The sequence below is a fragment of the Nematocida ausubeli genome, assembly GCF_000738915.1.
Source record: "Nematocida ausubeli strain ERTm6 chromosome Unknown supercont2.1, whole genome shotgun sequence".
Classification (NCBI taxonomy): Eukaryota; Fungi; Microsporidia; genus Nematocida; species Nematocida ausubeli.
Window position 1 is genome coordinate 484,418 of NW_026515634.1, and position 13,111 is coordinate 497,528.

General features: G+C 43.2%; 8 protein-coding genes and 1 non-coding gene across 9 annotated transcripts; 4 read left to right on the plus strand and 5 right to left on the minus strand.

Annotated features, from left to right (window-relative positions):
- Nucleotides 1-294: 294 nt before the first annotated feature.
- Nucleotides 295-612, plus strand: NESG_00312 (uncharacterized protein; the record flags this gene model as incomplete). The annotated part of the gene is made up of 1 exon (XM_053047965.1): nucleotides 295-612. One exon carries the CDS (start codon nucleotides 295-297, stop codon nucleotides 610-612), a length of 318 nt encoding a protein of 105 aa, XP_052905790.1.
- A 695-nt stretch (nucleotides 613-1,307) lies between these two features.
- On the minus strand, nucleotides 1,308-3,911 carry NESG_00313 (uncharacterized protein; the record flags this gene model as incomplete). Its single annotated transcript, XM_053047966.1, has 1 exon — nucleotides 1,308-3,911. One exon carries the CDS (start codon nucleotides 3,909-3,911, stop codon nucleotides 1,308-1,310), a length of 2,604 nt encoding a protein of 867 aa, XP_052905791.1.
- A 24-nt stretch (nucleotides 3,912-3,935) lies between these two features.
- Nucleotides 3,936-4,424, minus strand: NESG_00314 (uncharacterized protein; the record flags this gene model as incomplete). The annotated part of the gene is made up of 1 exon (XM_053047967.1): nucleotides 3,936-4,424. The coding sequence occupies one exon, from the start codon at nucleotides 4,422-4,424 to the stop codon at nucleotides 3,936-3,938; it is 489 nt and encodes a 162-aa protein (XP_052905792.1).
- Nucleotides 4,425-4,463: 39 nt separating this feature from the next.
- NESG_00315 (uncharacterized protein) lies at nucleotides 4,464-7,346 on the plus strand (the record flags this gene model as incomplete). Its single annotated transcript, XM_053047968.1, has 1 exon — nucleotides 4,464-7,346. The coding sequence occupies one exon, from the start codon at nucleotides 4,464-4,466 to the stop codon at nucleotides 7,344-7,346; it is 2,883 nt and encodes a 960-aa protein (XP_052905793.1).
- Nucleotides 7,347-7,905: 559 nt separating this feature from the next.
- Nucleotides 7,906-8,799, minus strand: NESG_00316 (uncharacterized protein; the record flags this gene model as incomplete). The annotated part of the gene is made up of 1 exon (XM_053047969.1): nucleotides 7,906-8,799. The coding sequence occupies one exon, from the start codon at nucleotides 8,797-8,799 to the stop codon at nucleotides 7,906-7,908; it is 894 nt and encodes a 297-aa protein (XP_052905794.1).
- A 26-nt stretch (nucleotides 8,800-8,825) lies between these two features.
- NESG_00317 (uncharacterized protein) lies at nucleotides 8,826-9,785 on the minus strand (the record flags this gene model as incomplete). Its single annotated transcript, XM_053047970.1, has 1 exon — nucleotides 8,826-9,785. One exon carries the CDS (start codon nucleotides 9,783-9,785, stop codon nucleotides 8,826-8,828), a length of 960 nt encoding a protein of 319 aa, XP_052905795.1.
- Nucleotides 9,786-10,223: 438 nt separating this feature from the next.
- NESG_00318 (uncharacterized protein) lies at nucleotides 10,224-12,149 on the minus strand (the record flags this gene model as incomplete). The annotated part of the gene is made up of 1 exon (XM_053047971.1): nucleotides 10,224-12,149. One exon carries the CDS (start codon nucleotides 12,147-12,149, stop codon nucleotides 10,224-10,226), a length of 1,926 nt encoding a protein of 641 aa, XP_052905796.1.
- An 81-nt stretch (nucleotides 12,150-12,230) lies between these two features.
- Nucleotides 12,231-12,303, plus strand: NESG_00319. Its single transcript has one exon. It is a non-coding gene; the product is annotated as a tRNA-Lys (tRNA).
- A 36-nt stretch (nucleotides 12,304-12,339) lies between these two features.
- Nucleotides 12,340-13,107, plus strand: NESG_00320 (uncharacterized protein; the record flags this gene model as incomplete). The annotated part of the gene is made up of 1 exon (XM_053047972.1): nucleotides 12,340-13,107. The coding sequence occupies one exon, from the start codon at nucleotides 12,340-12,342 to the stop codon at nucleotides 13,105-13,107; it is 768 nt and encodes a 255-aa protein (XP_052905797.1).
- Nucleotides 13,108-13,111: the final 4 nt, after the last annotated feature.

Consider the following 13,111-nt stretch of genomic DNA (forward strand, 5'->3'; position numbering starts at 1 on the left):
GATTCAAATTATTTTTAAATTATTACCAGTACAAATAAGCATATAAATGAGTAAACTCTCTGCATGTCTATTTCACTACAGCCTAAAAAGACCTCACAGGAGGTTTTTAGTTGCTTTACTTTCAAGGCTTCAAGCTAAAATAACTAAATATTATGTTGGATTAGCTGTGTATTTTTGAGATGCAGCGTATCTTATAGATTTATTGTATAGACATGCAGATTCTCAAATGTTTGACTGACCAGAATATACTTTTGTTATATGCAAATACTTTACTTGCTGAAAAATTTTCGGCACATGGGACTAACAAGAAAGAAAGACAAAACAAAGGCAAAGCTGTGCAAGGAGCGAGTTAAGTCGTTGGTGTTTGTGGAGGAGGAAAGAGAGACATACCTCAAAGCGCAAAAAAAGAGAAAAATAACGGCAAAAAAGCAGAAATACTTGTTAATGGAGGAGCAGAAGAAAGAAGCGAAAAAAGAAAAGCGAAAAGAGTACCGAAGAAGAGAAGCTGACAGAGCAGAAATAGCACAAAGAGTGATTGAGGCCTCAATGCAAAAGGAAGAAGAAACAAAAGAGCGCATAGGAAATGCATATGTCACGATACGTGAGCTATAGACAAGACAGCCATCTTTATTCACATTCTAAGCAATACGGCTGTACGAAAATGCATAAAAATAGCTTTACACTGGTGTGCATAGAAAAGAAGATAGAACTTCTGTAAATGCAGGAACACAATCATAATATGGCGTGCAATCGAGGGGACTACTGGGTTTTAATGCAAGGCATGCTACATCTTTAAACTGTACTTTAAAGCCCAGACAAATAGATAAGTAAAATGATTATAATATTAGCTGTATTTCTTTAGAGATATCTGGGCATTCACTGCATGCTTCTTTTAGATGCTTTCTGTGTTGCAGTCATAGTGATATTCTATGTATGTCTAACCGACATCTGGCTGCATATGCATAGATCCTGGGTTTGCAATCAGAGTTTTCTATTAGTGTGGTTCTGTGCTATATCTGCATGAAATATAGCTGTTTGCTGTGCGCTATATATTTAATTTCAAGACCTTTTATTTAAAATGTCAAATTGTTGCTGAATTTGAAAAAGTATAACTTTTCTTATTTCTTCTTCTATGTATTATAACTCTTGGAACTGTCTTTCACTCTAATAAACCCTTCTATCAACTGAGGCTTAAGAATGCATCAAAAAACACTTTATTATGCTGATCAGCAAGGATTGCATGTGACAGCCTGTCTATTTGCGCATACTGTTTTAATAACAAGATCAGCTGGGTGGTAGCACTCTGCTTACACTGTATTCATAATGATGGATATTCCATCAAGGGATTCTTGGCTTCTGTATATTACAGTCTGCAGCGGCTGTACATTTGTTATTTTCATTCCTATTATGCATACTATGTTTGCATATGCTGAGTAGTTCTGTATGTATATGACCACACCATCTCTTGTCTGGGATGCACACGCGAGTGCTGTGCTTGTATGCCATACTCTTCTTTTTGGCGTGATTTGCCTATGCTCCATGTTTTCGTCTGGATTTTCTGCGGAAAGAGTGGCAAACAGCTGCTTTATCTGAAGAGCCTTTCTTTCAAATAGACAGTTTTTCAGAAGAGTCTGCATCGATGTCCATGCTCCAAGCAGACCATATCTGCTTCTTATTCTTTTTTCTAGTGGAATTTGGCGCATTATAATAGTGTTATTTGCATGCACTAAGAGGACAGGCGCAAGGCTAGCACATACTGGCAGTGTGTCAAGCAGCGTAGACATGTTCTTCTGCATAAATGGCTTTAGCAGCTTGTAAATTCCATTTTTTTTGTAGAGATAGTATCGAACTGCCTGCTCTATGCCGGTGCAGTTTACTTTGCGCTCACTGTGCAAGATTAGGCCAGCAATACCTGCTTCAACGGGGCTTACTTTTTGCTCTGTCTCAACCAGTGCATCATCTTCGCAAGGGTTTGCCACTCTTCTTCTATTTACCCGAACCTTTTGTCTTTTTGTGCATATTCTTCCATTGTACACACAAACCTTTTCATGCCTTCCTGTGATTCTATATGAAATATCTGAATTGCTCAGCACTTTATATGCTATTTTGTGCTTTGGCATGTCAGCGTACACATGCGGTGTGTGTATGCGCAGCCTACGGCCAGCACTGTCCTCTCCATAAGACACTTGTATTTTTGTGGATTTGTACCCTGTGCGCGCACATGAAAGAAAAAGCTCCTTTGTTTTAGATACAATGCCTTTTGCCCATACCTTTGTCACCCCAAATGGACATACTTCTGGAGTGTATAGTAGTACAGGCCTAACGTACTTTGTTGGAAGTACTCTTAATTCATAATTTACTGGAATATTAATTATGCCTGCATCTACTTCAACTACCACTGCTGTAATAGAAACTATCCGTTCTTTCTCCTGCATGTTTCCAAAACGCATTCTCACTTTTCCATTTAGTATTCTTACCATCTGTGCATCTACTTTAATGTACACTGCCTTACTATTCAGAGACTCTGGAAGTTTTCTAAGGACAATTACTATTCTTTCTCCTGCATATAGCTTATCCAGAGTGTTTACACACTTGTCTGCGTATTCTATATATGCATACTTTTTTCCATACAGAGCATCCTCTTCCAAGCACGCACCCACTGTTCTTTTTCTCTTTAAATTCCTTTTTATGCTTCTGTACAGGCTTATTTCAGGAAGTGCCTTTTTGCTTATGGTTATTTCCATGCGAGTATTCTGTGATCTGTGATACTCTGCAACTATTGGCACATATTCTGTCCAATTCCTACTCTCTACAAGATCATTAACTAGATCAGTTGGGCTTCCCATGGAAGTATGCAGCGCCACTATTCTTTTTACTAGCTCCTCTCGAATTACTAAGGGCAGCCCTCTTCCTAGTAGTTCGGCCTCTTTATATATATGCGTGCAGTATTCTGTAACTGCGTGTGTATTTACATTTCCGTCTGCAACCAAGCCTTCTAGTATTGAGGCTGTGTCCACCAATAGCAAGAGTTTTCTTTTGTCAGCCTCCTCTTTTTTCCCTAGCAGATCCAGCACAAGCATGTTAAGAATTGCCCTAGTCTCCGCTTCTTTTTTGCAGTTCAGCTGCATAATCTGGTTTACCACAAGAGAGACAGAGAAGTCTTTCCATTCTTTCGACACATTCTCTATATTTCTATATAGAAAGAGAAAATACCTTAGTCGTTCTATAAATCCTGTGCAGGCACACTCTTCATACTCATTTCCTGGCTCTTCTCCTTCTTTTATCTTTCCTAGAATCTGCATCTCTGCTAGAATTGGAGGCCTTCCTTTGCTTCTCATTACCTCTGCTAGCGCAGAAACCTTCTCTGGATTCATTACACCCAGAAGGAATGCTTTGTTCAGCAGAGTTTTTCCATCACTCATCAGTGCCTTTCCCAGAGACCACAGGCCTGAAAAGGAGAATGACTTATTGACTGTGCTTGCCACTATCCTATTTACACACTCATCACACCCTTGGCGTAATGCGTCAATTTCTACAACGTACGGCACCGTTACATCTGCTGCCTCTCCTTCTGTGCCTATGAGTATGCTGACTGGGTCAATGTCCCGAATAGAGTAGCATATAACCATGCTCCACAGATCCTCTGCAAGACATGCTTCCACTGTTCTTCCTTGCGAGTCGAATTGATTTTCACTATTTTTCTGCATATTTCGGCGCAGCATGCTCTGCTCCAAGTAAGCCATCAGCGCTTCCTTAGCACCCTGGGATAGGGCCCCTTCTGTGTATTCAGTGTGCGTGAAGTACTCGCTTAGTACGCCCTCTAGCATACTTTGCAAAGCAGCGCTCTCTGCCAGCCGGTCAAGAAGAAGATCCGTGACGGTGAACACCGCTGGTATTCTAAAATATTTCATGAATGTTTGTAGAAAATGAATTATTTATTCGTCTGCAATCACTATTTCGCCCTCCTGGATCTTTCTAGTGACTTCCTTTGGGGACTCTCCATCTACGAGGCACCCAATTGACAGGCATGTTCCCAGTATCTCCTTGACAGTGCCTGCAAGTGTTCTTGCGTATGACTTGCTTCTCTGCTTCTTTGCGATCTGGACGACTGCGTCAAGAGAGAGGGATCCGTTGTGCTGGATGTTCTTCTCCTTCTTTCTGTTTCTTGGGGGCTCCTTCAGCTCCTTAAGGATAAGAGCTGATGTGCCTGGCTCTGCGGTAATGTCCATCTGTCTTCCCTGTATAGTCAAGAGCACTCCAATCTTGTATCCCATGTACTCCTTGGTCTGCTTGGCAATGTTTTCTCCTACCTGTTTGGCGTTGAACCCCAATGGTCCGACCTTCTGTGCAAGAGATGCACCTCCTGCGGGCTCTCCTCCTACTACTCTCAATCTAACGTATTTTACCTCTTCAACTTTATTCATCCGGGTATAAAAAATTAAAAAATCAACTCTTTTTATAGCATGGAAAAGTTATTGGAATGCTCAAATGAGTTTGACGTTGAGCTTTTTGACTATGTAGTGACGACATTCTACAATCCAATGGACAAGGAACACAAAAGAGCAGAGCGCGTTCTTCTGCAGTACAGAGAGCACCCCGACAGCTGGGCGCACACGTCCGCGGTGGTGAAGGAAAGCAAAGACGCCAGAGCAAAAGTGTTTGCAGTGCAGGTGCTTGAGAGAGCAGTCAAGATTCGGTGGACAATGCTTACAGAGGACCAGAAGAAAGGAGCGCGGGAGTACGTGGTTGACAAGATTCTGGAGCTATCTATGCAGGGGCAGCCAGAGAGCAAAGTTTTAGTGAAGCAGTTTAACCAGGTGCTAATAGAAATAATAAAGAGGGAGTGGCCTGAGAAGTGGCCCACCTTGATAGGAGATCTTCTGGATGCAAGCAAGGGAGACTGTGGAGTGTGCAGCAACAGCTTTAACCTGCTGGGGCTTCTGTGCGACACGATATTCAACTTCCACGAGTCTCTTGTCAGCGAAAGAGTAAGCGTTCTGCAGCTGCACATGAAAAACGAGCTAGGAAGCATATATGAGATGGCAATGAACATTCTAGACAAAGTGAGCACAGGGGAGATATTTGTGCCAAACGATCTGACCACCTCAGCCCTCAGCCTGCTTCTCCTCATGGTGCCGCAGCTGCCTGCTGAGTGCTTGTTCCAGTCAAATCTTCTTGATATTATTGGAAAATATATTGAGTCTGAGTTTGCCATTCTGGCGGTGCAGCTCATGCGAAGTGTTATTGCGCGGAAAGAAGAGTGCGCATCGAATGAGATTTTCATGGGGGCCCTCAGAAAGTGCTTTGTCAGTGTGGGGGCTTTCTTTGAGAAATACTTCCGGATGTTCAACGATGCCCACAATGGAGGAATAAAAGCGCACTATGCTGAGTTCCTTCCAAAGGACGTGAATCTCATCCGAGAGATGGTTCTCTTCTACGGTGTTGCATACAAGTACTGCAGAGAGCTGGAGAAAACGCCGTGCAATACAAGTGTCCCTCTTGAGCTTATGCTGGAGATATCGCAGGTGTCAGACTTTGAGCTGTTTAGACTGTGCCTGGAGCTGTGGTCTCTATTCGTGAAGGATCTTTTCCTAGAGTTTCCCTTTGTGCCTGCTCCAAGCAAGGCCCCGGCAGGTCTTCGGAGAATCCACTATGCAGAGATACTTAGCAGTCTGGTGCCGGTGCTTGTTTCCCAGATGCAACGGCCAGAAGAGGTAATTATTGCAGAGAATGAAGACGGGGAGATTGTTCTGGAGAAGCTTGCAGACACAGAATACATTATGCACCACAAAGAAATGAATGAGATAATCTACCACATATCCGCTATGACTGCAGGCGGCCTTGGCCCATACTTCTGCAGCGAGGTAAACAAGCTGCGGACAGGAAAGTGGACGCGAGACAGACTAAACAAAGTGTGCTGGGCAGCAGGAAGCATAGCAGGAACATCAAGCCCAATGGGAGAAAAGGAGTTCCTAACTCAGATTATCCAGGGCCTTCTGGCCATGTGCGAGAAGGAGGAAGAGGAGGGCAACCGAGCAGTTGTAGCCTCGTGTCTTATGTACATTCTAGTTCGAAATCCGCTCTATCTCAAAACATATCCGCTTCTGCTTGAGGCCATATGCAACAAGATGCTGCAGTTTATTATTGACGTGGATCTGGTTGGTGTCTCTGAGATGGCGTGCGATACTCTGCTCAAGATCATGTCTTCTTGCTCTGCTGTACTGAAGGTTCCTTTGGCAGCAGGAAAGAACTGCTATGTCTTGGACATATTCCCTCTTATCCCAAAGGTTCTGAAAGTGCTAAAGCCATACTTGGCAGAAGTGCTGTTTGAGGCGCTGTCGTATCTATCAGAGGACTACATTGATAAGCTGCTGCAGCAGCCATTTATGGACCTTTTCACGCCTTCAGTTGACAATGTAGACGACCTCCAGCGAATAGTGCATGCGGTTCGTCTTATTAAGGTTGTGTGCACTGTTGAGATATCAGAGGAGTTCTATAACAGCCGTGAGCCTGTGATTGGAAGGGCACTTGGACAGATCCACACCGTATACACAATGCTTCCTGATGAGGCTGTGCAGCCCCATATGCTGAACCGGTCTTTGGTGATCCTTAAAAAAGAGATTCTTTCATTGTACAGCACAATAGCAAAACACTTCTCCATTAACTTTGTACTTGAAGAGCTGCTAAGGGTGTGCTCGCTTGTGTATGCAAAGCCACTGTCTATTAGTGCTGCTGCATCTGTTGAAAAGCTAGGTCTTCTTGCAGAGCTATGCCGGCGCACAGTTGAGGGCACGGCCTCTTTGGTGGATGCAGTTGCAGGGCCTGTTGCACAGCAGGTGTTTGCTGCGCCAGAGGAGAAGGAGGAGGAGATGAAGGCCTTCTACAAAATGCTGTGCGCGTCTATCCGGTTCAATCCACAAATAAATAATCTGCAGATGATTGAGTGGCTGGCCATGGGGGTGGGGCATTCAAACAGAGAGATATACGAGGAGTGCATTGAGGTGCTTGCAAAAGTAATAGAAAAGACGTCTATTGAGATAGTGCAGCAAGGATACTTGGGCCTTCTAGAATGCATTCTGGGAACAGCGCTGGACAAAGACCATGAGGGAGGAATAAGCGCGCTTTTAGTTTCTCTTTCGCTTCTGATTAAGTACAGCATTGATGGAAAGTGCCCGTCGCAGATGCAGGTTCTGGAGGTGTTTGGAGGAAAGCTACATAGCATATTCCCGCACATCAATCCAAAAGACATTGAGGAGTTTATTGGTCGATGCTACCGCAATGCAGACTCGCACAACGGCCTTCTTACAACAATAAGCGACTTCCGCGTCAAAATTAAGACAATTTAATAAAATATAGTGGCTGAGTTATACTTTTTTGCATCCAGCAAAGGACTTATCTCCTGAGCAAATATTTCAATCTAAACACCCCAAACTTAGCTACTTATTGTGCCATGGTGCACAGTTTGTATACGTAAACCATTTTATCAAATGCAATAGAATCTTCTATAACTTTATACATGCACATATAGTGCAGTGTCTTGTACCAATAGATGTATAAATATGTAGACAGACAGAAGTCTTATTCTATGCTGACATAAGTAGAGTATACAACTTATCGCCAAGATACATAGCTTCTTCTTTCTACTATTTATATGGCCTAATTTTGGCAAGGAAACCAACCGCTTTCATACGTTTAAGACTCTGCAAAAAGCATGTTCTCTTGTGGTAATGTCTTTTTTCGCTCTAGCTTCATATTTTGCGGGTCTTTGCAAATGGTATAAATCTTGATTTTCCTAGGTCTTCACCAATATTTAAGAAAATTAAACTCTTCATATCTATTTTGCAAATATTATTTGTAGAGGCCTTTTAAAACTAAGAAAGCAAAGAATAAAGAAAAGACATTTATTTATTCATCCACCCTAGCAAAAACAATAGGAGTAACCCAATGCATTATTAGATAATTAATTAGAGGTGAAAAGTCAGTATAACTGTGATCTCCTATATACCGAATTACTTCGTATATAGTCTCGCGCACATAGGAAAGATCCCTGCGAATATCCATTTTCTTTGCAGGAGCCCTTCTTTTCCTACAATCAATATGATCTTCCCTAAATTTTATGTCGGTATACCCATTATACAAGTCACTTATTCTTTGCGCAACCAGCTTCTCCACTCTTTTTTTATCCCACCCCAAAAGGCTGTCTACACAAAAATATTCCCCTATTTTTCGGTCAACCACAAGCTTACATCGCAGCCCAAGCTCCTCTGAGAGAGCTCTCTCCCCGTGCTTTGAAGCCATGAGAAAAAACCTATTAAATGGGGCCACCAGGTTCTCACAAATATACAGCGCAATTGTCTTTGCAGCCTCGCGCCTCCAATTAACACTAATCATCGTGTCACTATAATCCTGTATATACTCTTCTAGTGCCATTAAAAGAATGTCAGGGCCGTCATCTATTCGGGGGTCATTAAAGCCAAGCCTGTATTTTCCACTCTTTCCTGAAACGGCCATATCGTACTTACAGAGACTCTTATTTACAGTGCAGGCATTTCTTGTTTTTTCCACATATTCACCTCGATTTCTATACATACAGCGCAGACCTTCATACATATCCCTATGCTCTATCACCTCCTTGCATACGCTAATGCGTAGCCGGCTGCCCACTCTTGCCAGTTCCAAGTTGTAAAACGCAGTTGCATCATTAAATATGCTGGATATTCCCATTGCCAGCTGTCTAACCGACAGAATCATGCACATATGCTCCTTTATGGTGCTTTGCATCATATTCCGATTTTTCATATTAAAATGTAAACACAGACACTTCTCTAATATAAGCCCATTTCCTGTATTAGGTCAAGCATGTACCTCTCGCCAGAAGTGCTGCCAAATGACGGACAGCCCCTTAGCAGATGCAGAATGCTGTCCTGCAGTGTCTGCAGCTCATTTTCCTTCAGACTATTTCTCTTTATGTGGGACAGCGCGTTACTGAGGAATGCCGTGTACTGCGCACGAAGCCTTGCCTGCTTCCAGCCTGTGCCTATAAACATGATCATTTGCTGTACGAACTGCACTAGCAAAGAGTTATCCAGGTCAATTTCTGCATCAGGCGGCAGCTTGTCCAGGAGAAACAGGAACATCTCTGGGTCGTTTGACCCGATGACATACGAGAAGCACTCTGCAATGTTCGTCTCAAGCAGGCGGGTGATTATGTCGGTGGGGTGCTCCTCAATGTGCTCTGTGAAGTCGTTCAGTGTGTCCACCATTCTGTCAAATGTGTCGTCCTTGCTGTCAGATATGTCCTCCTCCAACTTCTCAACATACAGAGGCATCGCCTTCATTCTATCCAAAATCTGCAGTCTTATTTCGTTCATTCCATTTTCAATAACAGGAACTATTCCCTCGATGACAGCGTTCTTAAGCGTTTTACTGACGGTTTGGTTGAGCGCCTTTCCCTCAATGGATGCAACTACGGCATTGCTGCAGTGGTTGCTCACCTCGTTCATTTTCTGGTCAACTCTAGAGGTAAGAACTTTTTCTATTTTCTGGCACAATGGCCCGCGCACTTCCTTCTGTATTATATTCTCAAACAGTGCAGCTACGTTTTTATTTAGCTGCTCTGATATTGCCCCCAGCAATTGTTTCATCCGTATCTGCTCCTTTTCTTCTCTCTCTTTTATCATATTTTCTATTCGGGTATACAGCACATCTAACTCGCCACGGCTCTCGCCGTGCATACTTTCTTCCTGCGGGCATGTTCTTTCTAGCTGCTCGTCTGGTATAAGCATAATAAATTATTGCAAAAGAAAATAATGTCAAATACGAATTCAAATGGATGTCCCCAGAGCACAAATATCAAAGAAGATATACTTAGCAGTAGCAGCAATTTACTTATATATTAATACGGCTTCCTGACAAAAGTTAGATTATATTATCGAATGCTAAATGAAAATTATTTTGCAATATATGCACATCGGGGCTTAGTTTTTAAAATATCTTTTAGAAAGCCAATACTGCTGCGCCGTGTGTTCTTCGGCAGCAGTAGTATCTGGCCAGTATTGTGCGCAAGTAGGCTGTGTCTTCGGACTACTCAGGGTCTTATAAGAAAATAGCAGCTTTCTTTGATAGAAAGGCAGAGATACTCCACAGACCGGCAGAAAAACTAAATAGCAGCCAAATACATCCGGGATATTTAATAGGTAGATGCAGAGCCTCTTTGGCTAGTGCTAGGTGCTTTCTGGGCTTATTTCAATTATCCTTCCCAGCACACTCGCTATTATTGGCGAGTGTGTGATGATAATAACAGTCTTGTCTGTTGCACAGAGCATATTGATGATTCTGTTCTCTACAAGACAATCCAGCTTAGATGTTGCCTCATCTAAAATGATGATGCCTGTCTCTCTTAGAAGACATCTTGCCAGGCGCACCTTCTGCTTCTCCCCGCCCGAAAGGTTCTTTCCAGACACGCCCACATTGTATTCGTATCCTTCCTGCTTAGTTCTTACAATCTCATCAATCTCCATGCTGCTTAGCACCTGCGAAAGAGCCTTATTGCCCGGGCCAGACCCGTACTCAATGTTGTACATAATTGTATTGTTGAAGAGGGATGAGTCCTGGGGCACAATTCCGACCTGCTCAACAATCATCTTCTTGGTCATGTTCTGGATGTCCACACCGTGCACCTTGATTGTCCCCGTGTACCTTTTCTGCTTGAGCAAAAGAAGAATGAGTGTTGTCTTTCCACTTCCGCTCTTTCCCACAATGCACACCTTCTCACCCTCAAATATTTTGCAGGAGAAGTTCTTAATCAGGACATCAGTAGAGTTCTCTTGCGTGCAGCTTACATTGCTGAACTCAATAGCAACATTCTCCATTAGTTTGTCAGATCCAGAGAAGATGCACCCTGCATCCACTATCTCACTTTGCATGCCACTATTATATGCCTGTCGGTTCTCATCATTTTCATTTGCCATGTCCCTGTAGCCATGCACATACTGGTCTCTTCCCCTGTCCTCATATGCAAAGTGGCTTGCTGTGTCGTCCGGGGAGACAGCAGGCAGCTCCATTCTAATTGAGAGGCCCGTGATGTACTCAATATAGAGCTTGCAGTCCACATAGTTCACAAGAACTTCCTTTGCAGAGATGGCAATCTCCATCAGGCAGTGGTCCATATTTCTTACATGCATCATAAGCTTGATAATGTCATCCATTTTCTGCTTTCCATACATCCAGATGTATGCCATCAAGCAGACATGCACCGCTGTGTATATGGACTTCTGCACCACGTTCAGAGCAGCAACAATATTGCAGTCGTAGAAAATAAGATTCAGAAAGTTTCTTATGTGGGCGTTGAAGGCTGCCACTTCTCTCTGCTCTGTGTTGTTCACTAAAATTGAGTCTTTGTTTGACATGCACTCTATTATGCTATGCGTGTATAGGTCGTCGCACTTGTTCATACGAACCTTGTTTCGCATGCGCATCCGCAGAAGAACAGCACTTATACCCACATAGAGCACGTTAAATCCTGTTATTACAGCCACGTACATCCAGTCCATTTTGAACAGATATGCATATGTTATGATCAAGGTTATTGTGTTTGCCAGTATCTTCACAAGCAGCCTCGTTAAAAGCTCTCGCACCCCTCTGTTTCCCCTATCAATCACTCTGTTTATTCTCGCAGACGCAATGGGAGATATTGCGTAGATGCTATTGCGGAATAGAGAGGTGGAGACATTGTACAGCGTATGGTTGGTAAACAGAGTGAACAGAAGAGTGTAAATCTCCCGCATCACGCAGGCAGCGAAAATCCACATGGCAGAAGTAAAAACACTCCACAGTGCGCCCTGCGTGTTCTCTGCCACCTCCAAGATGGTCTTTGATTGATAAATAATTGATTTCATAGACGCATGGTTGCATGCCAGGCAGATGGTAATCCCAATCACTAAGAGAAATAGAGAATATATTCTTCTGTGCATAAAAGAAAAAACAAAGATAGCGTAGATAATTCCAGCGCACTGCAAAAGCGGCCCATGCAGTTTCTCTTTTTTACCGTGCACGCTTTTTTCCTTTTCCGCCTTCTTCACAGGATCTTCAATCAGCTCAAACTCCTGTTCTAGCCTTTTTCGCGGAAGTTCGGAAAAATTCTTGTGCATCTTCACGGGCGAGAAAAAGATTTCGCTTTTATAAAATGCACGTGCGCCCAACCAAGAGGTGTGCTCGCTAGTAATGGTGTAACCCGGTTAGCTCAGTCGGTAGAGCATTGGACTTTTAATCCAAGGGTCGCGGGTTCGAGTCCCGTATCGGGTGCTTTTTTACTGAAGAAGAATATTTTTTCACACTACCATGCACTTTTCCGGAGCTCTTATTGCGCTGGACACCAACGTTCTGATGGGCAAGCTTCCCGTCATTAAAAGCCTCTGCTTTTTGATAGAAGACATAAATATGGGCCTGTTCTTGCCGTGCACGGTGATGAGGGAGCTAGACTGTCTGAAGGTAAAAAAACCCAGTGCCAGAGCGGCGATTCTCTTCATAGAGCAGGAAAATGCAAGAGAGAACTGCAAAATATTTATAGAGCACGCTGTCACAGAAAAAGGAAGCACAAACGACGACTCAATAGTGTTTTCCTGCCAGAAGAACAATATATCTCTGCTTATCTCTGACGACACTGCGCTTCGTCTAAAGGCAAACAACGCAGGGCATGGCCTGCACTCAATTTCTGTTGAGAACAAGACAGCCAAAGAGCTATTGCTGGAAATAACGCAGCTTTTCCAAATGCACTTCATGGAGTGCGAGATGAAAGACGACTTTGTGGGGACTGCAAAGAAGGTCACTGTGCAGATTGCATTCACCATATACCACCGGCGGATACTTCCCATTGTGGAGAGGGAGCTGGGTGCTGACATGGTGCACTTTTACGTTCCATCTGATATAGACTGCTCTCTTTCCTCTCTTCTGAGGTATGTAGGAAAGAACAACCACCATTTGTTTGGTCGGTACTTTTCCAAATCCTCACTTTCAATAATGTCAAAACTGTCCTCTAAGAAGGTGGACGAGGACGACTTAAGAACGATCCTATCGCTTTTTAATGTTTCGTTCTCTGATATGTTTTAACTTG